At 31.3% G+C, this 24,363-nt stretch overlaps 1 protein-coding gene across 1 annotated transcript in view; it reads right to left on the bottom strand.

The window, feature by feature from the left end:
- LOC108910894 (zinc transporter ZIP13 homolog) overlaps positions 1-22,593 on the bottom strand; it is a 30,156-nt gene extending 7,563 nt beyond the window's left edge. Inside the window, exons 1-2 of the mRNA XM_018715639.1 lie at positions 22,139-22,593; positions 872-982 (exon numbers count right to left, since the gene is read on the bottom strand). Of these exons, the coding sequence (XP_018571155.1) occupies positions 872-982; positions 22,139-22,358 (331 nt within the window). The 5' untranslated portion in view covers positions 22,359-22,593. The remainder of the gene's footprint in view (positions 1-871; positions 983-22,138) is intronic.
- Between the last annotated feature and the right edge of the window lie 1,770 nt (positions 22,594-24,363).

The raw sequence follows: 24,363 nt of genomic DNA, 5'->3' as shown, positions 1-24,363 counted from the left end.
AAATGCAAAGTGTGTACGTTTACTCTTAAAAATCAGCCCCTCATATTTGATTATAATATAGGTATGTCACCTTTAACTCGTTTTCAGAACATTAAGGATCTTGGTGTAATGTTTGACAGCAGATTGTCTTTTGCTGATCATATTAATTCAAGTATTAAATCCGCTTATAGTATGCTAGGCTTTGTTATAAGAAATACAAAATCTTTTACCGATATAGGTGCATTGAAGAGTCTATACTATTCACTCGTACGTTCGAAACTCGAATATTGTAGCCTTATTTGGCACCCATGTTATCAAATATACAGTAACCACTTGGAAAGAATACAGCGGCGTTTTCTCAAATTCCTGTCTTTTCGTGTTGACAATTTTTATCCTGACAGGGGATACAACCACCAATTACTGTTATTCAGTATGCAGTCGCTGAATACTAGAAGGGTGGTTGCAAGTTTATCGTTTTTATTTAAATTGTTTTATGGCATGGTTGATTCTCAGGCTTTAGACCTGGCTCTCGTGAGGCTTCACTGTTTTATTGTCGAAATGCTAGAACAAATGTGCTTGTAAAATTTCCTGTCAATTTAATGGCTAATAATTATAACCAAACAGCAGATCAGTGTGATTTATTTCATTGTAATTTTAATGATGTATTAAGAACTGCTTGGATTACTTCAATAATTTTCAATATTAGATAAAGGTTTTTCTTTTTTCTTCATTGCTATTTATTTTTTTTTTATTTATTTATTTGTTTTTTTTATTTATTGTACAGTAGTCTGCTTATATTATAATTATCTACTCATTTTGTCATGTAAAATGTTTTCTATTGGGCAATAAATGCATTTTTATTATTAGATATTATTGTTATAATTAATCTTACCGTTATTGGCCACATCATTGGCCCAGATTTCTGGTAAGGAATGAAGGAAAACGTCTCCCAAAAGTCCGCCAACTGCAAAACTGAGCAAAGTTTTCAGTTTGTTGGCGCCATCTGAAAATAAAGTATAAATAAATGAAAAAATAATTCATCATCTGAACGAATTAGTCACATATTACTGCGTAGTTGTAGAAAAAAAAAATATTTCCAATCTATTTCCAACTAACCAAAACATAGGATTATTTCTCGATATATCTGAATTCCCAACTGCAATTACTTTAGAAGGAACATTCTTTTCAATGAAGATAACGAATGTTTTTTAACAATACATTTTGATTTACTGGAAAGCAATTAAATTGTGTTTGCCTGATATTAGTAGGTAATTTATAATAATAACTCAATGATTGCGATAAGGATTTGTTATTCCAAACAAAGTAGTAACCAGATAATTTCAAATAAATGCAAAAACAAATACAGATAGTAATGCAATAAAACGCCCCCCTCGTCCTCTTTGTTCGTAATCGATTCACTCCTCTATACCGGGAATTCCTGTCGTAATATTTTTTTTATTAGTCGACTTGTGAAAAACAAACCTTTTGTTGTAAGTCATCCAAATGCATTTTTAGCCCTCTCCGTTTTTGAAATAAAATACATATAAAAACAACACAAGTTGTGGTCATATCACAAAAACTAAAAATATTATCACATTTATTTTTATGCCATCGAATGTATTTCAAAAAAGTGCCCTAGAATGTTCAAATCGTTTTAAGATATCTTGAAAGGGAAACGAGAACAGGCACCCGTCGGTTTAGCCAAAAATCGAGAAACGCCCTGTAGCTCGAAAACGGTAACATATAGAGAGATGCGGTTTGAGCCATTGTTATTTTCTCGAAAAAAGAGCTCTGGACTCGTTTATCAGATTTGCTCTATCTAAGATAGATTCTCAGTAACCCTTGACAACCGACCAATTTAAAAACAAATACTTACTAATGGCATAAAAATGGGACTTCTCCATGTCTTATCTCAACATCCGCATATATTTCTACTTAGTTACAGAATTGTTAATCATCAAGGAGAATAGACTCGTACGAATATTTTTGTAATTTTTATCGTTTTAATTTGATCGAGTGAAACAATAACTGCGCATTTGTCGTGTAGTATATGCAGTTTCATATAGCGGACTATACTTCGGCAAAAGGTCATGTGTATGACGCATAAAAATTGTTATCTCATTCCTATACTGGATGGAACACGTATCGGTATTGTAGGTCATCTTGTCAAAGTGATAAGTTTGTTGAGCTTCGCTCACGATTCTAAGTGTAGATTCCTAGATCTGGGCGAGGTCCGGAACATTTTCAAAATTTAAAAAAATTCCTATTTTATCTGAGTTCTTTACTTAGGTATATCTTGGAACCTATGCATTTTAGAAGAATATTGAAGAGGAAAAAAAGTTTTAGAATTGAATTTTGCAGATACTGTATGTTAGAAATTTTTAAATTTATTACCGATGTTGCAAAATAGCAATAATTGATGAAAAAAGGTAAAATAATCAAGTTTTTTTGTGGATAATTTTTTAAAAATATTTTAATTGCTCCGAGGGCATTCTAATTTTGGTAAAAAAAACTATAGAGTATAATAAAACAACACACCAAATTTCATTAAAATCGGTTCTACATATAGTTTTCGTAAAATAATTATTTAAAAAATATTTAAAAAAAAAAATTTGGAATTTGCAAAATGTTGCACACCCTCAAATAAAGCATGTATATATTTGACCTCACAATCTCACATAGAAAAGACCGCTCAACCTGTCAAACAGTTTTTAAAAAATTGAAAATTGAAATCGGTTGATTAGGACTTCCACAGTAAATTTTTAAAGTTAACTCTTTTTTTTATTTTTAAACAAATAGATTGCATTTATCAATTTGCAATTTAGTTTTTTCAAAAATTATAATTTTGTACTCGGAAAGACGTTTCCTTTTTTTAAAAAAAGTTAAATTCCGTTTATTGGTTCTCGAGATATAAGCGGTCAAAGTTTATCGGCATTTACCTTTAATTCATAAACAATTTAACAATCTTTAATCCAGTGGCTTCGTTTTTCCGAGTTCTATGCTGGAAAAAATTTACATATCCATAAGCTATCGGCAACATAGGTAACTCAGCGGAAAAGCTGTCGCTCGCACTCGCGAAAAGTGACTCGAAACACAAAAAGTGGGGGAGGGGGCTTTCGCTCCGAAACTGAATTCAGAGGTTCAAAATGTGAAGGTACGAAAAAAAATTGCATTATCAGCTACTAATGGACCAAATTCGATTTTTTTTTAATCCGATGTCTCGCAAGTCAAGGAATTCGAATATCGTAATGGCAACTGTTTAATTTGCACATATTTTGTTATAAACAAAGTTTATTATTTATGCATTAAATATACTTTTTTACCCCATGATATTGCATTTTTTCAATGAAAAAATTTGTTTACGTATATATTTCAACACTCTGAATATGAATATATTTAGTTATAATTAGTACAATTATTTAAATAATTTTTGTTTAAACAAATTAAAAAAAAATTATTTGGAAATTAATTTTTTTGTTAAATACAGATAAAATTAAGAAAAAATAGTACTTTAAAATTATAATTTTTGAAAAAAATTAAATTGCAAATTGATAAATGTAATTTAATTGTTTAAAAATAAAAAAAGACCTTTAAAAATTTACTGTCGCCGTCCTAATCAACCGATTTTAATTTTTCAAAAACCATTTGAAAGGTTGGGCGGTCTTTTCAATGTGAAAAAATTTTCAAGTATCTAGATGCTTTATTTGAGGCTGTGCAACATTTTGAAAATTCGAAAAATTTTTTCAAAATTTTTTTTTTTTCAAAAAATTATTTTGCGAAAACTATATAACCGATTTTAATAAAATTTGGTGTGTTGCTTTATTATATTCTAAAGTTTTTTTTACCAAAATTAGAATGCCCTCGGAGCAATTAAAATATTTTAAAAACATTATTAAAAAAACTTGATTATTTTGCCTTTTTTTCATCAATTACTGCTATTTTGCAACATCGGTAATAAATTTAAACATATTTAACTTACAGCATATTGTGCAAAATGCAATTCTAAATCTTTTTTTCATCTTCAGTATTGTTCAAAAATGCATAGGTTCCAATATGTAAGTAAAAACTCAGATAAAATAGGTATTTTTTTAAGTTTTTTAAACATTTTTGCAAATTTGAAAATGTTCCGGACCTCGCCCAGATCTAGGGACCTACACTTTTATTATGTGAGTTGTACTTAGGCTTGCCAGATCTCCGGGTTTGACCCGGAGTCTTCGGGTTTTGATGGTACATCTTCGGGCTCCGGGTTAACATGTCATTTCTCCGGGTTAACGCCCTACCCCTGAAATCCATTTCCCAGGTCATATATTTTCCTTTTTTTTTTAGACATCGGTGTGTATGACTGTATGATTGCTGAACTTTTTTAGGATTAGATATTTCCTTTTTTTTTTAGAAATCGATTTCTTCGTAAACAATTTAACTCAAAGACCTTTTTTTTAGGCATCAATAATTTCTCCGGGTCAGTCATGGAATAGATCTGGTAACCCTAGTTGTACTGAAGGTAATCCAGAAGAAATTTGCTTGCCCCCTCTCACATCCGCCTCAAAACAGATCCATCCTGGACTAGTACTAAATAATACCAAACAATCAGCAAAATTAAAAATGGTCGGGTCACGATAATAGTGATTTGACATGGAATCCCCCTGATACAAATGAAAATTACAGTAAAATAAGAATATATCTAGAAGTAGCCTATATTAATTTCTTTTTTAAAAAATGCCATAAATCTTTTAAGGTACAGAATCCAATAGACAGTAAAATAATTATAACAGAAATATTGTCTGATTTGCAAACTTGATAAAGTAGGAATTTTAGTCAGTGAACATAAGTTAGTTTACAATACTATCAACTGAGCAAGAATAAAATTTGTCATATGATAAGAAATATCTTAAGATTTTATTTCTGAAACGTGCGGAGATATATGAACGTACATATTAATTTCGTTTTATTTTTTAGCAATTTCAAATATTTGAATTTGACTAGCACAGTCAGCATATCTACCTATATGAAGCACGTATATTTGGTTTCAGTACAAGAAAGATTAAAAACGAGCTTAAATTCTTAGTCGCGTATTTTTCGTGCGTAATAAGGAGTAAATATGCTGCCTATGGCATCTTTTCAAATACAGTTTGACTTTTTGTCTTTTAAAATGGTCCTCTTGCAAGTCGATAACATTAATCTTTTTAGAGAAAAAAGAACTTAATGCTTTGGTGCAACATTAAAATATAGTTAAAATGGACTTAGAATAAACATAAAATATTTTTTTTTTGTACAACTACAAGTATTAGTCAAATTATCTTTAACCACATTGATACATTTACACATTCCTAAAAATTGTGAAATTTAATAATAATAACAATAATTTACCAGAATTTGAACGGTTGCAAAATGTTCCAAAATATTAAAATCGCTTTTCTCGCAAACTTTTATCGACTAGAAATAAAATACACTTTTTGTCCGACAGGAAGAAAAGTTACAAAATATTAATTAAAATGAAATAACTTTGAGGTCTTGTTTAAGATTATGTAACTACATTGCAATATTATTTTTATGAGTAGAATCACTCTCTAAAAGTTTTGCACTTGTTTCCGGAACACCTTGTATAACGCTGATATCTTTTCCAGTAATATAAGTGATTATTTTTCGTTAAGTAACAAAAAGCAGTGGTTAAATAACGTAGGTATGCAATCTAAAATGAACAAAAGACCTGTACCTTTGTATTTATATAATATGTATTATTTTACTATATCAAAACATTAATAAAATTAAATTAGTATTATTAAAAAAAATTACATAGCTACAAGACACGCTACGGGCACTTTATTGATCATTTTAATCTTTGTGGTTCGTTTGGATTTTAATTTAATGGTAATTTTCTGATTCGATCTGGTACCGCATAGGAATAAGATTGGTACTATTCCAAATTCAATTTTGTAGTTCAGAAAAATTTGTCAAAATTATACTAATTATACTTATTACGTTAAAAGGCTTAGTGACCTTGACATATTCATTTTAGTATTGTTAGTCTCTCGGGATTTTAGGTCAATCTTATTGAAAGAATATCAGTTTATATAAACGTCGACGTTTCGTTGTTTTATTACAAGACCTTCAGAAATCTATGAATCTACTATTTATATTTATGTCGTCATGATTTAACATGCGGGTCGGGTTATATATCGACTAATGTCGACAATAGAATGAGTGTAAGTAAATATCTGAGCCCTATAAAAGCAACACCTTGTACAATTAACTTTTTTCGAAACCATATTTATCACTTCCACTTCCTCTAATTTCGAAACTTTTTAGAACGATAATATCAAAAAACTAACTTCAAAGATGTGAAGTTGGCAAATTACAAATAAGTGTTTTTTCATATTTTTACTGCCCTATCAGAAAATTAGTTATTTTATGTTGTAGGCAATTGAATTGCCTACAATTTAAGATATATTAGTCATATTTCACCAATTTGTTAACTGTAAAATAAAGGTCGAACGCGGAAAAATAAGTTTTCGAAAATTGCTCATTGTTATAGCAAAAAGCGATGGATGTTGATGAAATTTATGGAAAAGACCAACATGTGTGCCAAACACCGATTCGATCGACCGTGAAATTGTTGCTTCAGGTATTTGTTAATTAATTTCGTTCGTTTTTTGCAACTAATTGTTTAATTACTAAACGTTAATTTTAGAAGTGAATATCGTAGATATAGGTTTTAATTGATTCAAACAAAAGTATAGAAACGGAAAAATTCCAAAAAGTTGAAATTAAATTGCTCTTTATAACTAACAAAATTGTCCCAGTCAGGCAAAAGCCGCTCGAGAATTCACTCTTTTTGCTTATTATTCTGGTAATTGAAATTCCCAAGATAGTTTTTTTTTATATAACGTTAATTGTTAATTAACTATAGGGCATATCGGACCGCGATTTTAGGGACAATAAATAAAGAAAGGGGGTTAAACATTTATTTTCAAAAAGTTTTACGTTGATAGTTTATGTAATAAATGCGCTAGCATCAGTAAAAGTTAACGTTACGTGCCGTTATCAACTGCGCGCAAGATTTTTTATCTAATATTTCGTTTATTTAACTTCTAAGCTCTATTTAATGCAAACAGAGCGAATTCTCGAGCGGCTTTTGCCTGACCCTGGGATAATTTATTTATAACACTGTTTTGCATATCCTACTTTGTTGTAAAGAGCAACTTAATTTCAACTATTTGCAATTTTTCTTTTTCGATGCGTTTCTTCTATATTAACTTCTAAGATTAACGTTTAGTAATTGAATAATTAGTTGCAAAAAAACGAACAAAACAATTTCACGGTCAATCGAATCGATCTTTGGCACATTTATTAGTCAATGCATTGATCGTCTTTTCCATAAATTTCATCAATATCCATGGCTTTTTGCAGTAATAATGCGCAATTTTTGAAAACTGATTATTCCGCGTTCGACCTTTATTTTACAGTTAACAAAATGGTGCACTATGACTTTGCCTACAACATATAATAACTAATTTGTCTATAGGTCGTCTAGATTTTCATAGGCAGTAAAAAATGACACTTATATGCAATTTGCCAATTTAACATCACTTCTTTTAGTTAGTTCTTAGTTTTATGATATTATCGTTCTACATACCCTTCACCATCATAAAGTGAAATGTCTACTAATAATTTTTTTTACGTTCAAACTCTAATTCGAGCAATAATACGCGATTTAAATTTTTTGGACGTCAATAATTCCTCTAAATATTTATATAGAATATCCTCATAAAAAATTATTACCATTATGTACTTGAAACGGGATCGCTAAATGTCATCAGTAACGTAGTGAAATGGAAGTGTTAAAAATGTAAGGTTAAATAATAGACACTCTGTATAATATTAGACGTGAATGGAATTTGCACTTGCGTCTGTTATTACATTGATTAGTTTTGTGGTAAATCGACTATAGTCTTTTTCTCGCTCAATGACTTGGCAAAATAAATTGCCATCATATTTAACCGTTCAGTCTGGTTTTTAAAGATAAAACGAAATCAATACAAACACCACCTACTTACTCACCTACGTTACGGCCAATAATTAAATAAGGAATTAGGAAACTAAAATAATTAAACACGCTATGGATATTCCAGTTCATATTTCTAACAAGAGTATTTAAAAATATTTGAATTTTATACATCAAAAGTGGAGAAAAATGTTAAATTAAAAGCTGGACAAAATTTTCAACTGATGTTTCAGGAAGCAACTACTCTGTTGATTAATAAACCTCATAAATTTATCCTTTTCAACTGGCAAATATCCAGAGTTATTAAAATTGGGTAAAATTATACCAATTCAAAAAAAGAATAATTCGAATCTTATAGAAAACTATAGACCTATAAATATACCTAGTGGTTTCTCTAAAATATTTGAGAGCTGTTTTTTGAATAGACTTTTACCATTCTTAAAGTGTCATAATATTATTTCACCCAATCAACACGGATTTTCATCAGGAAAGTCAACAGCAACTGCACATCACTCTTACTATGAGGAGATAATAAAATACGTTGAAGCAGGGGAGTGCCCTGTTGGGATCTTTTGTGATCTCAGCAGGGCATTCGACTGTGTAGATCAAAACATACTTCTAGACAAACTGGATTTGTATGGAATCCGGGGTAATGCATATAAATGGATAGAAAGTTTTCTCTTTCAGAGAAGACAGTTTGTTGCTATTTCTAATGATAACAAATCGGCTATTAACTCACAATCAGCAGTTATTAATATAGGTGTGCCACAGGGTTCCATACTGGGCCCAGTGCTATTTCTTTTATATATAAATGACATTGGCGATTTGTCATCTTCGGTTAAATTTACTATATATGCTGACGATATTTCCATAGTGGTATCTGACAAATTAAATAATATATTAAAAAATAAATGTAACAATGTTCTGCATGACCTTAATGAGTGGTTTTGTGAAAACAGGCTTTTTTTAAATTCTGAAAAAACATTAGCATTAAGGTTTCATAATTGGCAAAAGACTTGTGAAGAACTTGATCTGCAAATAAACGGCAATCGTATGACAATAGGTACAGAAAGTGTTAAATTTTTAGGGCTTTATATTGACGAATGTTTAACGTGGAAGTCTCATTGTGAGCATATAATTACGAAATTAAATTCTGTACTTTATCAGTTTAGAAATCTTAGAACAGTTTTAAACATTAATCAACTAATAAATCTATATTACGCTGAAGTTGAATGCCGATTGCGATATGGAATATGTTTTTGGGGGCAGTCTTCAATGTCAGGTAATGTTTTTGTCGCACAAAAAAAAATATTGAGAGTAATGTTTCATATGCCATCTTTTGTTAGCTGTAGGGATTTATTTATAAAACATCAAATTTTAACAATGCCATCTCTCTTAATATATGAGCTTTGTTTGTATATACATAATAATCAGGACAAATTTATAAAACATGATAATATCCACTCTATAAATACAAGACAAAAAAATAATTTTTATGTGCCCTTTTGTAGGTTAAATGTTGCCAGCAGATCACCCAATTACTTGGGTCTAAAAATTTTCAATAAGTTACCTTCTGAACTAAAAAGTTGTTCATCGACTAGACTGTTTAAAAAGCGCTTAAAGCAGCATTTAGTATACAAAGGATTTTATAATATTAACGAATACTTTGATGTATAATATATGTGTATTTGTTGTTTGTTAAAGTGTTATTTTATGTGTTTAGTATTTACGAATTTTATGTAGCTTTTACACTGCTATTGACAATTCCAATACAATTTGTAAATTGTCTAATGGAAATAAAGAAATTGAATTAATGCTCCGAACGGCATTGAACTGTACCGGCAATATATTTAGTAAACACCTAGGATCGTTCATCAGCACAATCATCAGTTGGCGCCAATTTAGGTGTATTTGGTAACACCACTCATAGAAGTACCACTTTTTATATCTCGCCCATGCTTACTCAATATGTGATTAAGACATCAAAAAAATATCAGTTAAAAAATTGATTCGCCTGGTGATATAGTCTTTCCGAAGTCAGTTGAACATGCATAAAAACGCCTAGCAATAAAATGAGATTCATAGGCGTCCCTAAAAAAGTGTTTTGCTAAAGGTAAAGAATTATAATAATTTTTATATGATGTGTAGAAAATTTCTATTATATGTTCATTTGGCCAAGAACATATTTTAATTATTTATGTTCTCAAACAATTTTATTATATTGACGGTAAATTTCGTTTTGTTTCGTTTCAAAAAGTCTCCAAAATGCCATGTTGTAATAATATTAGTAATCAAAATATCCCTCTTATATCTTCCTTTCGCAATTGTAATATGAATGATTAATAGAAGGTGCCTATAATAAATTAAAATTACCTGAATCACATCAAATTCCGCATTGCTGCACTGCACTGCTAGGCAATTTGTCAACAGCTGAGATTTATTGCCCAGTCGCCCAGTTCGGCTGTCTGTGTACGCCGTTTGCCCGCGCACGCATTCTTCATCTGGGCGTTTACATTTCTACTACCTCCACGTTTAGTTCGACCAGACCTGTATATGGGTATGGCTAAATAAATATGGGAACAAGTTTTTCAAATATTTCAATGCCTGGTACATACTGCCAACCTCTTGGTTCTTCAATTGAGATCAGAAAGATTATAACACATGTCTTGCTATTTGCTAAATAGCAGGTCGCTCTCTGCCAGTGTGGCCGTTTGAATTTTTAATGACTGAGTAACAGTGTTTATTCATAAATGGTAGCACTTTGTTATATTCTCACCCAAAATATTGTTTTGTTACCTAGATCTAATTATTGGAAATTATTGAAGAGAATACTGCGTATCAGACTTTATTTTGTTTATTCCGGAAATTACAGAGACTCGTTCTGTTGATAATGGACTAAAATAAGCCTTATCTAGTCCTTTTGAACCCGTCGTATATGTGTACAAATGGCGCATTATAAATTATTTATATATTTATAAGAAACAAATAGAGGAATTGTGATACAGGGTGACCTAGAACTAACGGTTGGCCGCCATTACACGTAAACGGAAAGAGCAAACATGAAACCGCAAGTGGAGGTCATAACATGATGGTATAAAAATTTTACGACTGATCGACGTGATTCTTTCCAATTTCACACATATTTTTTACATCAATGTGAAAGTTTTTAATTATATTTATTATCTAAAACGCTGAATCAGAATCCGCAGTCAAAAAACCATTTACCATCTCATTTTTTAGTAAGATACTAAAATATCCCATAAAATAGGATGAAATATAAAACTTATAATGAAAAGCAACAATTTGTAAAAAAAACATTTTAAAATAAAATTTTGAGCATTGGAAAGAAATACGTTACTTAAAAGTAGAGAAATATTGCGGGAATTATTAAGGTGTAATCCTAAAAGTACAAATAGAACATCGCAACCTTATTAACAATTCGCAGTCAGAGAATCTCGACAATTTAAATTATTCAATTATTTAAACAATGGTATGCGGTATGCAAAAGAATTTTTCAATTAAACGAATTAACTGAATCAAATCGCTTACTGAACAAAATTGAGTAAATTGACGTCTCTAATTTCTAAGCACATTATAATATTCAACTCCAAACCGACAATGAAATCTACGTGATAATTTGTAAGTACTGATAGCAGTTGAAGTGATTGAGATAATTATAAAATATTACAAAGGATTTGATGTTTAGGTCCTGAAGTGCCTCGGTATTTGTTATCAATCCCACATAATCAATAAAAGTGCATATGGGTACTTAAGTTCTACGGTCATTAACTGCTTTGATTTCATTAACACTTAAAGCTTCGTACAGACTTGTGAAATATTAAAAAAGTTATTTGAAAAAAGTCGATTTGCAAATTTTCAGTTTAATATTGAAATAAATGTTTGTTTTTAATTTTTCTTTGAAATTCTGATGTTTTTTTTTTTAGTTTTTCAAATGTAATATATGTCATTAAAGTTAGGGACCTCATCAACTATTTTTCATAAAATTAATTAACTAAAATTGAAGAAATAATTATAATTCGACATTGGCTCAATACACGGGTGCATTTTTTAAAACGATTAAAATTAAAAGTATTACTCAATATGAAAATACTAACTATACTAACGTCGCCTGTTTAGGTAAATTTCTGTAACTTGAAAGTGATATAAAAGTGACTTTTTGGCTATTTCTTTTGCTAAAAAGTGACTTTAGTGGTCGTTAATTAAAAAAGTGATTTAAGTGACTTCTCACACCTACATTGTCTTTTAAAGGAACAATATGATTCCTACAAATGCGTCACTTCTCCCCGCTCTTTGGCATAACAAGTTATGAAAAGTTTATACCAGATTATTATAGATATACACCTAAAGAGTCCTCAGTTTTTATGAACCTTCGGTATTCATGAGACGTATTTATGGAATATTAATACAACTAAAAGTGATTAATACAAAATAATGCTGAATATACTATTAATGCAAACAATTAAAGGGTCAAAAGAATTTCCGAAATTTTTCCGTGATTTTTGACAGACTGTATTTAGGTGAAAAATGGTCGTATCGGGAATAAAAAAAAGCATTTTGAAGCTCTAAAAAAAATTCTAAGAAATTTTGAGATTCTGGGGTCCAGGGATTTGGAAATTTTTTTTTCAGCTAAGAAATTGCATGGACCAGATAGTTTGGACTTTTAATGGAAAATGATCCTTTTGTCTTCGATCATTGATATCTCGGTGACAAATGGTCGTAGAGATAATTGAAGGGCAGTTTCGAAAACTGGAATGAATTTCCTATAACATGCAGCCGCAACTTTTCGGAAAAAAAATTGTTCATCTTTTACACGAATTTTAAAAAATAGGAAAAAAGGGTAATTTATGGTTCTTTAGAAAATTGACGGCTAAATTAGAAATATTCACTAAATATGACTAATATTAATCATGACATGACAGTTCGATATACCCAGAAGAACCCTGTGAAGTTTCAGCAGTCAAACTTTTGAACAAAATTAAAGGGTCCCGTTTTTTGAGCTTAAAATCTTCATAAACATGATTGAAATGTAAAGAAAAAATTTGTTGAATTTTCTCACTGCAAATAACTTTTAAATTGATGAAAAAAAAAAAAGAAATGAAAATTTTTTTTTTTCAGAGAAGAGAGTTTTTTAAAATTCGTGTAAAAGATGAAAACAAAATTTATTCCAGTTTTCGAAACTGTCCTTCAATTCTTTTTACGACCATTTGTCGCGGAGATATCGATGATTGAAGACAAAAGGATCCTTTTCCATTAAAAGCCCAATAAAAAAAGGAAATTGAAGCTGAATAAACAAGCTATCTGGTCCATGCAATGGCTTAGCTGAAAAAAATAAAATTTTCCAAGTCCGTGGACTGAAAAAAAAAATAAAATTTGCAAAATTTTTATGTCGCGCTATTTCTTAGAATTCATGATAACCGCAGCTTCTAAAAAATTTCGACCGAAGTTTTTTTTAATTCCCGATACGATCATTTTTCACCTAAATACAGTTTGTCAAAAATCACGGAAAAATTTCGGAAATTCTTTTGACCCTTTAATTGTTTGCATTAGTGTACGCTTTACCAAATAAAAGTATATTTTATAATACTTGAATACTGAATACACAAATGTATTGAATACTATTCTTGAATACACTGTACTCGAGTAATACCCAAATCCTTGTGCGAGAGAGGGGATGATATATTAACATTCAGTTCGTGAACATCTCAGAAATCAAAATCATCAAAGTAATTACTATTGTTCTGCTGTTATGTCTGCTATAAAATGTTACGCGCTATACCCATCGACTTGATTTATGTCATTATCTGACCAATACGCTGTAATAAACTCTATCTCGGTTTTTGGTCCAGTAACCAGGCGTCGAAGAAAGTAAAACCAACTGAAACAGATGTTGACCAATTCGCCAGCAGATTGTGTAACGTGCAATTTCGTTTTTCCCAAGAATGTAAGTGTTCTGCGGTTAATCAAAAATATTTATTTTGCAAAAAACGTCCTCGTTTGCCGTATTTTTTTTTCTAATTTCTCTCACTAGTTGGTAAATAACGAGACGGATAAAATTTCTATTGAATTGGCGTTCTAGAAATTAGGCGTTTGCAATTTTAATTGTGAAATTTTAAAGTCAGGTTAAGAGTAAGACACGCAGTAATCAATCAGTGTTTTATTTCTGGAAAATATCACAGTATACAGGGTATAAATAAATAAATGCAAACAAATTAAGATAATTCTTGAAAAAAATATCCCCGCTCCCTCCTCACGGAGACAAAACTAGTTTCCATTTTTTTCCCTTAAAAATGGAAAAGATTATAAAAATGAAATTACGTACACTTTTCCTATTGTCGAAAAGGCGGCATTTACTGGATAATTTCTTGCTCTCTTCCTGTACACCAAAATTACAATAGCAAAAAAATGCATGTAGTTATATACAACAATTATATACATTTTACAAATATTTTCACTATGTTGTAAACCAAAATTGCTCCCAAAAAAAAATAATTTCTTGCGTACTTTATTTCCTGTGGTCAATATTAACCATATTGACCATATTTAATAAATTGTTTTATATATACTTCGCTGTCAAAATTATGGGGAGTGATTCAGATATATAATATAAAAACACTAGTACTACAAAGTGTATAGAATATAAAATGATTTTTATAAAGGTTGAATATTATTTGTTTTATCTTGTATCTGTCTCTATGCAATCGTTTATCTCTGTCTACTGCATTTGGATCAAAGTGCTAGTTGTAGCAAACGGTCTGTTGGTCATAAACGTCCTAACCTATGCGATGGCATAATTTTATAGAAAACACTTAAAATTTAAAAACAAAATGTTGCTAAAATTGTGCAAAACTGTACTTATCTTATCAACTTCGACGTCACCTGTTACATGAGTGTTGTATAATAATGAAAAAGTAATAGTCGGTAGAAGGCAGCGCAAAAATAAACGCTTAGGGGGGCATTCTGGAAGAAAGCCTAAATAGTTGAAGATAGGTAGTTGAAGAGAGGACAGCGCGGAGTGAAAAGTAAGACGATCAGTGTAGTGTGAAAAATATAGAAGTAGTGGAAAATTAAGTGTTTAACCGTTATTAGTTAGCAGTTAATATTCTTTAAGTACTTTGTTGTTAATTGTTCTATGTAATCTTATGATTGTGATGGTTATAGATGTTTTATGATAATAATTCTTTGTATGTATACTTTTCTAAGGTAAAATTATTATAATTATTATTAACGATTGCTCATTATTTATTTCATGTTAAAATATATATATATTGTGTGGGCGCCCAGACATTACAATCATGACTCCTTTGTTTCACATCTAATTTGTTTTTGTCATGATTACGTTGTTCGAAAAACATAGATGTTTCATGATAAGAATTCTGTGTATGTTTAGTTAGCCTTCATTGTCTTATGCTCAGGGGCGTGTATTTTTCTAAGATAAAATTGTTACAATTATTATTATAGATTGCTCATTATTTATTACATGTTAAAGTATGTACATTGTCGTGACTGCCCAGATATTGCATTAACGACTTCTTTGTTTCACATTTAACTTGTTTTATCATAATTAGGTTGTTCTTTGATTTCTTGTGCTCACTTTATGTCATACGTCTATACGAGCCTTGTTGAGTTTACTAACATTTTCGCCCGTGCAGAACGAATCTGGATTAAGCTCGATTGCCACCCGTATGGGACTCCAGTGTTATGAAGGATCTTCCAAAATCTCAACTATAGCTGGATTGCCTCCCATATGGGACTCCAGTACCTTCCGGCCCTGCCGGCTAACACCAAACCTCTTCAGTTTTACTTGGAAGTGTGTATGACTAATATGAGGTAACACATGACATTTAGTGACACATTAAATGAGACAGGTCTTATTTATCATTAGCAAAGTTTCTTAATTTATACCTTTGGTTAGCGGTTGTTTTGTATTTATATTTGGGTGGTAAGAGCAACGATCGTGGGTTTCTCTGCCATGCTCTTTCCTCATAGGAGCTCTAGGTGAGCCTGGCACTCTCATTCTATGTCAAATGGTTGTTAATGTTTTTGTTGTTCTTTCTACTTGTCACATGTTTGATTTGAAGACTGTTGTACGTAAAATAATAAAGTTAGGTGTATTTACTCTGCTTTTATTTTATAAAATTAAACCAAACCATACATCCCCTCAAAAAAAGTTAGTAGCCAGCAACTTCCGGTCAAAAAAAAAAAAAGATACACACAACGTAGATATTCCTTATGACGATCACATATTTTTGGCCACAACTACGTTTATTTTTTTCGATCGACCCAGGGTTGTTATACTACACAATATTTTTGAAGTTTTCTTGATAAAACCTCTAAAAATAATAGACGTTATGTTTTATTATCTTTTTTCCATATTTTCTATATCTTGTTGCCTTCTAAGCTGATACGCCTATGGATTTAAATCGTGAAAACCATTCGTAACATTGCGTAAGATCCAGAGCATCATCTCCGTAAGCCTGCTTCAAAAATTGAAACGATCCCTTGAAAGTTTTCCGCAGTTTCACGCAAAATTTACATCCTATATATTAATATTTTAAAGGATTACGGGAAATCTTCCCGAGTTCGTTTTGGGTACAATAAAAATTTTTTTTTTGTTCAATTAGAGCAGACACCAACAAGCACTTGAAGTTGTTTTATCAAGGAATAAAATCAATAACGATTAGATTAGCAAATTAAAGTAATACTTAATAAACAACTTATTATGCATATATTAATGCCATTACAATAATTTTTAGATAAATAGGTACTGTTCTCGTCGAATGTACAGTTCGGCTCGTTTCATTTGAGCGGTGAAGGCCAGATGCGTAGACGAAGTGTAGAAGGGGCAAGTGGAGCACATTTTGGTTGCGCGCTCAGAAGGTAAACGCTGTGCATTCTGTTAAAAAGGAGTTCGGATCAACAAAATTTTAAATGCGCAAAGCAGAAAAGTTGAAAAGTGTTTTACTCATTTTCGCTATCCCTCTCGATTGTACCTTAGTTCCCAGCTCCCGATCTTCTAACTTTACGTATGTAGTGCGCTCTGTCTCTCTCTCTCTCACTTTTGCGCTAGTCAAGTCAATCTAAAAACCGCGAGTTAAAATCTAATATTTTTACCCGCATTATTTTTTCCTGTGACGAGAAAAACGACGATTTAATATTGAAAAAACATATTATTACAATATATTAGTCAGAAAAAATTTGAAGTTTTAAACTGGTAGGCGCGACATTAGACCTGTGTTGCCAAGAAAACCTTTGAAGTAATCAAATATCTGCCAATTTAATTCTGGGATTGGGTTAAAAAAATAGCAAAGTTCAAAAATGGACATTTCTGATTCAATTCTGAAACAGTAGCCAATTTTCTTCCATTTGAAAATGCTGAGTTATATACAGGTCAAGCATTTCGAAAATCATCTGCTACACTTTTAGTTGAATCTGGAGAAGAATTGATGACACTAAAGAAACATAGTGGTTGGAAGTCATCAACGGTCGCTGAAGGGTATGTTGATGAATCAGTGGCGCATAGGACAGAAATTAGCTGAAATAAGACCCAATTTGCAACCAGGACCACCAACGACAGTTGTGTCCATGGAAGAAAATATGATTTCAACTCAAGAAAGTTCCACTGTAGCCGACATTTCCAATCGTTCGAGGAACATGTCCTTCATGCAGCGCACATTTAACAACTACATTTTACATTAAGAAAATGTTAGTTTTCTATAACAAAATATTCTAAAATTAAATATCTCTGGGTTCTTATATCCAGGCAAAAAGTAGATATTCATTTTTTTCCCGGGGAAAAAGTAATTTCATAAAAAGCAACATTTTGTTACCTGTCAAGAGAGATAAAATGTAAAATTTTTTCCCGTCACAGAAAAAAATAGATTTTTTTAATTAGAAATACAATTTATTATATTTTTGTTAAATAATTCTCTGATTGTAATAATTTTTCAATTTTTCTATGTAGCCTGGTAATTCAGCAATTTGAAATCTTTTATTGCTTAATTTTTCTTAAAATTGATCCGATAAAATATGCTTTTACTGTAGGCAGGAACTAAGACAAAACCAACAACACTTTTATTTTTATCTTGTACACATAAAAATACTGCCTATTCATCCAAACATCATTATTTTTTTTTCAGATTAACTCCCAGAAATTTTGATGTGAATAAAAGATAAGTATATTGACTTCAAGTTTTTAAAGAAAATAATTTCTAGCTACCACAAAATACAGTAAAAAAATGTAGTAGGTAATTAATTGTAGGAGTGTTTAAATTAAACAATAAAATCGTAACCCACATATGAATATATTATGTACTTAAATCGCGTTTATACTATCGCTAATGTTTTTGCTTGTGCAGAAGGTTACGACCTTAGGACGATAAATACTTGAATGGTCCATTTTAAATGAAACAATTCCATTTAACATACTGCACTCTGTACTCTGTGTTCCTGTTAATGTCATTTGATCACATGATCAACGGCCTCAATAAAGCTGTTAAAATCATATTTATAGATGCAGGATCGTTTATTTGTAGGCAACGGCATTTATTGTATAAAGTAGGAGTTTTGAGAAGGTTATTTTTAAAAATACACCATAATTTGTGGTGCAAGTGAAATAAAATTTTAACAAGGCAAAACATGCTTGCGACACAAAATGAAATGTTGAGTTAAGAAAAGATTTCTTGGAATGAACAAATTTAAAGATACCTACTATACGTTTGGTTCTTTTACTAGCTAAATACGCAATTTCATTTAGGTGTTATACAGAAGAATTTACTTATATCTGTTTTTTCTCAGTGCATTTACACATATATTTATGTAAGAAAATCTTTTATTTCATTTCATCTTTCTTTTCATTTTTGAAAAAATTTCATTATGTTTTGACGATGACCGTATTCATTTCTCACTTTCACACACGCCAAAATACACTTTTCGTATAAGCCAAAACATAAGGCGTAGCAAGAAACCTAATTTTAAATTCTACAGGACAACGCTTTGTTTGCAAGGTCATAAGAACAAAATAAATACAAATAATTCACGTATAAAATCAGAAATAACTTGATTCTGATTTGTATTATAACTAGAAAGCAATGCATAAATTTTAGTTTTGCAACTTTCAGTGATTATTTTTGGACCTATACTATATCATTAGTCTGTTTGGCTACCTTCGACCAAATTTATAAGGACGCAATAAATAGACCTTGACATTTCTTTGTAATGCTAATTTGCAATATGCCTACCTGACTTAAAATGGCTATTATACGACTACTGCATAGACTTTATTGATAAAATTATTCCTGCAGAATATAATTTTTCATATTCAAAAATTTCAAGTTTGCCCTAAATTAACAACTGTGCAATTGTGCTTTTCTAATGTTTTTATTGCGATAAACAGTAGAAAAAGATTAAAAATTGTAGGAAAGTGACGTCACCATCTTACGGCTGCAGTATGCAATCAACAAACAAGGACAAAGTAATGTCCAATCGTCCGAATCAACTGCGAGTAATATATATTTTTTCCCCATTTGATTGGTCTTACTAGGGGGGAATTAAATATAAAATAAAAGCCAACTCTTGCTACTGTATTATTCTTTTGTCAAATTTTTTAGATATTTTCCAAAAAAGACTGGTCGATATTCTTTCATAGCTCATCAGTTTTTTTAAAGGAGGATTTTAAAAGAAATATATGGACATTTTTATTCCCACAAAAATGGTAAGTAGTATTGTATATATATTTCATGTTGAGGTTCAAATATTCAAACCTATTTGGCTCTTAGCAATTGAATCGTTATCACCCAGTATAGATATTATTCATTATTTTTACTGATAGGCTTATCTTCTAAAATATTATTTTAATTCCCATTATGGTTTTCAAAATTATCACTAATTTTTAAAACGTTAACTACTTTCAATCGATGTTAATTTTCAATTATTAATCAGCCAAATCAATCTTCCAATACATGTAGGAAACGTCGAGTTTGATACCATTTCAAAAACAATTTAGTTTGATATTACAACATCAATGCGTGTTTTCCTACGTACTAACAACCTTTCCTATTTTACTGCTTGCAAAAAAAACATGGGCAAAGTGAAGGTCAAGATCAAGTTAGACTATTGCTTCCAATACGGTAAATTTATTTTGTAGTCGCGAGCATTGAAGGCGATCTATTTTAAAAGTAATAGGTAGGACGGAACGTGTCTTATATCATCATCATCAAGTCGATGAAAGTGCCAATTATCTACTGTGACTACTGTGATTTACTGAGAAACCCATTGGTTTAAGTAAAAATTGGTCTTCCTTGAAAGAACACAAATATATCTTTTTATGTATATATAAAAAAACTACTGCTATATTTACTCATCTTTTCAATGTTATTAGAAAATTTGACAACACCGCGTTCACAAACATTCGATCCAAATAAAAGAGAGAGAAACTAATAATCACATGGAAATTTGAACGGAGCCTTTCATAACATTGATTTTATAAGCTAGTCATTTAAACTTTGATAGTATTGTCACAATATGCTTTAGTAATTAACAATTTTAGTTAAAGTCGACTTTAGTGTGACTATAAAACCTTATGCAAGATTTTTTAAAACTTGACCAATTCAGTAATTAATTTTGTATCGCGCTCGGTATCTCATTTTATTTCCCAAACGAACTATATTTATATAATTATAGTGCTTATGTGAATCGAGTGTGGAGCACTGTAATTTGCCTCAGTTACAGCTGACGTAAACCTGCTGTACACAAATCAATAAAACAATTTGCAAATCGACCTAATAATACAACTCTCAAGTGTCTCGACTCGAGGGATACACAAATCATTGCACGTTTTTTTTACGATAACACATAACAAAGGCAAATCTCGACAACTAAATAGAATAGGCAGGCATGTTTATCAATTAATAGACGTTCCTATAATTTTAGAAATGTCTGTTCGAGGTGTTGCTAAGGAACTAAATACTGAGCATTGGATAGGTACTTCTCTACTCGTATGAGCGCAATCGTAAAATATTTACCTAGTCTTCTATCTGAAGAATGTTACAAACAGTCCCAGTCTGGCTATTTGAATGAATCGATTTGAAAAGTTGAAAACAAACAAGAGATTATTTATTTGAAATTTGAAATGATAATAATCCATTGTTCCATATTGGTTACACAATAATTCTCGCAGGTAGAAAGCCATTTTATGTCTGGTATGGGGAGACAAGTCTTGACAAGTTTGGGAATGTCGTCAATCATTAACAGAAGTGAACGCAGCATTCCCATGCAATAGAAAAAGGAGAACAAAAGAAATAGATGCTATTGATAAAATGTGGTTAGGAAATAAATGAAATTAATTATATTATGAATTGCCTTTTACGCGTAGTTCAATTCTCATGTCGACGTCAGGTAATTTTGTGCAGCCTTGTACATTAATCGGAATACTTATCGCCTACAACCTTTGTCAGTAGAAGGTTACATAACAGTCAAAATGTGCCGAAATTGCTAGTAGGTACCTACCCAAAAGAGGTTCTAGTTTATTAATCAAGATCAAGAAGTGTATTTTAAGTAAGTAGGTACCTATTGTATTTCCTACATCCCATCTGATTTGGATATACCTATTTACTAGCATTCAATTAAGTCTTCTTACTAAATAAATGAATTATATAACCGTTCAGTATCCATAAAGGAAGTTTAAACAGTTCAGTAAGCATAAAAATGCTGCCTTCTGATGAGATAACCTCCAAAATCGAAGACATAATATATTTACCTTCTGTCCTATATGAAAAGAGTAGGTATTATGTCTAAATGATACAACTGAATCTTTACAACTACAGGTCAATGTGGAAAGGTGGGTAGTTCAAAATAAACTAACCTCATCTAGCCGAGTAGACAATGTCACATATAATAATTTTAAATAAATGGTGCCCGTGTCCACTTAAGGCACAAAGAAAATGCCAAGTGAAGCACAAAAGATAGCCTTTAACTTGTACGGTCTAGTCCGACCCATTGTTTGTTAATTAAAGCGTTAGTGATACAGGGAACTGATTGAATAGTTTTATATCAAAAAGTGTCAACAAACTGTTATTCATCGGATACCCGTGGAAATGACTTAAAACGTAAACAAAAGACAAAAGTAAACAAAATTCTAACCTCCTTGTTTCAAGTCGTCGGTGTGGTCAATTGGGATGACAAGGAGGGGCAGCACACCACTAAGCCCGACGAGGATGGAACCAAACATGGCCCACAGCCAGGGCATGTACTCTAGGGCGAAAATCCAGCTCGGCACCAGGTCCTGCATGATCTCCCGGTAGGAACCATCAATGTTCGTGTTATTGGACTCGCACACAAACACATTCGAAATAACTGTCATTGTTACGATTTTGGCGGGTGCGACGGCGATATGCGAATTTTAAAGCTATGTTTAGACTGCACAACGGCAACGGACTAATTTGCCGACTAATCTTCTCTGAGACTGAGCCGGACAAATTATTATCTTAAACTGGTCGAGGATAAAAGCACTTTCAAAACGCACTCATTGTACTTAAAGTTTTACTACATTTCTGTGTAGAGTGCTCGCAGGCTGCTGTGCTTTTGACGGATGTTGTTCTCCCACCAACTTAAATGAACATCTGGTCGGCGATAGTTACTTTCCACCACGGTCAACTCTGCTGCTATTGTGACAGCGTTGCCAAATACTTACGTTCATAGAGTACGATCTCCTTTCCTGTTTTCTCATAACGTCTGGCAACGCTGTTGTTTGCTGTGGTGGAATTGAATCGATTTTCGCTTCTACGTTTTAACCACCACACGAGGCGTACGCATGATAACGCATAAAATGGCGCAGGCGTAGGTTTTGTTTGGCACAGTCGACAATGCATTGTTCTCTGTTGTCGTGTATTTCAAAGAATTTTGTTTTTAGTACAATAATAAAAACCGTGTTAGACAAAACAATAAATTGAGATTATTTGTTGTCTTGTTGGTACTTATTTAAACAGCATACAAGTATTTAAAGTGCACATCTTAGATTCTTAAGGTATCAAGAGCTGATTTTTTACACATCCGATTTCGTAACTGTCAAATGAGAGAAAATAAACAAATTTAACAATTCATATCAACATTGCAGGCTTCAAGAATATGCCAGCGTTCAAGTAAGTTTGGCTGATTTATTTGACAAATGAAAAATAGGTATACCCAGGGAAGAAGATTAATTTCAATAGGTACACGCCTATGCAAATATCCTTAATTTAATGTTGAAAACAGAACAATAATATTTATTTTTATCAATAATAGAAATATAGGATTCTAGCTTGTAGATAGTTAGAAAACATAAAATGTTAGAAGAGGTACCTATATAATAGCTTTGTTTTGATTCTCATTCTGAAATTGGAAACTGTATGAAACTAATTCTTAATCGACACAAAACTGTATGAGCATCAAACTGTTTTCTGAACAAATTTAGAAATAATAAACAAAAACGCCAGTCAGTCGCCGCAACAATGTTTTTTGCTTATACCCATTTAATTTTTTTTTTGATAGAACTCAAAGTGAAAACAAAATAAAACTAATATGCTAGTATAGTAATCGATAGCCAGATCACATACATGGATGGATACCTAACACAAAATTAGAAATACGTTAAGTACATCTGCTCTAATAAATTTATAAGTTAGGCAACCAACAATACATTAACAAACAGTTAAGAGTTGCATATCAAGTCCAAATGTCAATTTTGATACTCCCCGTTACATGGTGGTACCTACCAATCAAAATGCTGCACCATCGTCGTCACTTACCTTTATAAAGTCACTGTGGTATTTTACAATTTACGCAAGATAATTTTTGCTTATAAATCTGTAGGAGATGAATAACGTAACAACCATTGCTTTATATAATTAATAAATGGGTAGAGATTAATAAGATGCGAAAAATTTTAAACTTTATGGGGAGAAGTTTTCAAAGAGCGTTTTAGACTCAATTTGCATTTGTAATTCGAGCGTAGAACCATATGCTGCTTGGGGTGGGCAGCAATTTGGCTAATAGCACACATAGCAAATCCATATTCCAATAGGCGCTTTTTTCCCAAATTGGATAGACTTAAACTACGCGTTACTGGGCGGAGTTTGCAAATAAAGAGAAGGAATTTTGGAAAATATGATCTATGCAAGTTAGGCTAGTCTAGGTCAAGGACATTTATTTAAATGTCCTTGGTCTAGGTGAGGTTAAATATCATGTACCTAAATATTAATACTTTCATTGAATGTGTCAACTCATGAGAAGTTATATCGTATGCACTTGCTTTTAATAGCAAGCTTGTTAGGCAACTCAAGATACATCATTGTTTTCTGTATCAATGTAAAGTATAACTACAAGTGAGA

The sequence above is a fragment of the Anoplophora glabripennis genome, unplaced genomic scaffold (assembly GCF_000390285.2).
Source record: "Anoplophora glabripennis isolate ALB-LARVAE unplaced genomic scaffold, Agla_2.0 scaffold401, whole genome shotgun sequence".
Lineage (NCBI taxonomy): Eukaryota > Metazoa > Arthropoda > Insecta > Coleoptera > Cerambycidae > Anoplophora > Anoplophora glabripennis.
The sequence above is the reverse complement of the archived record's forward strand: the minus strand, read 5'-3'. Positions and strand labels throughout refer to the sequence as shown.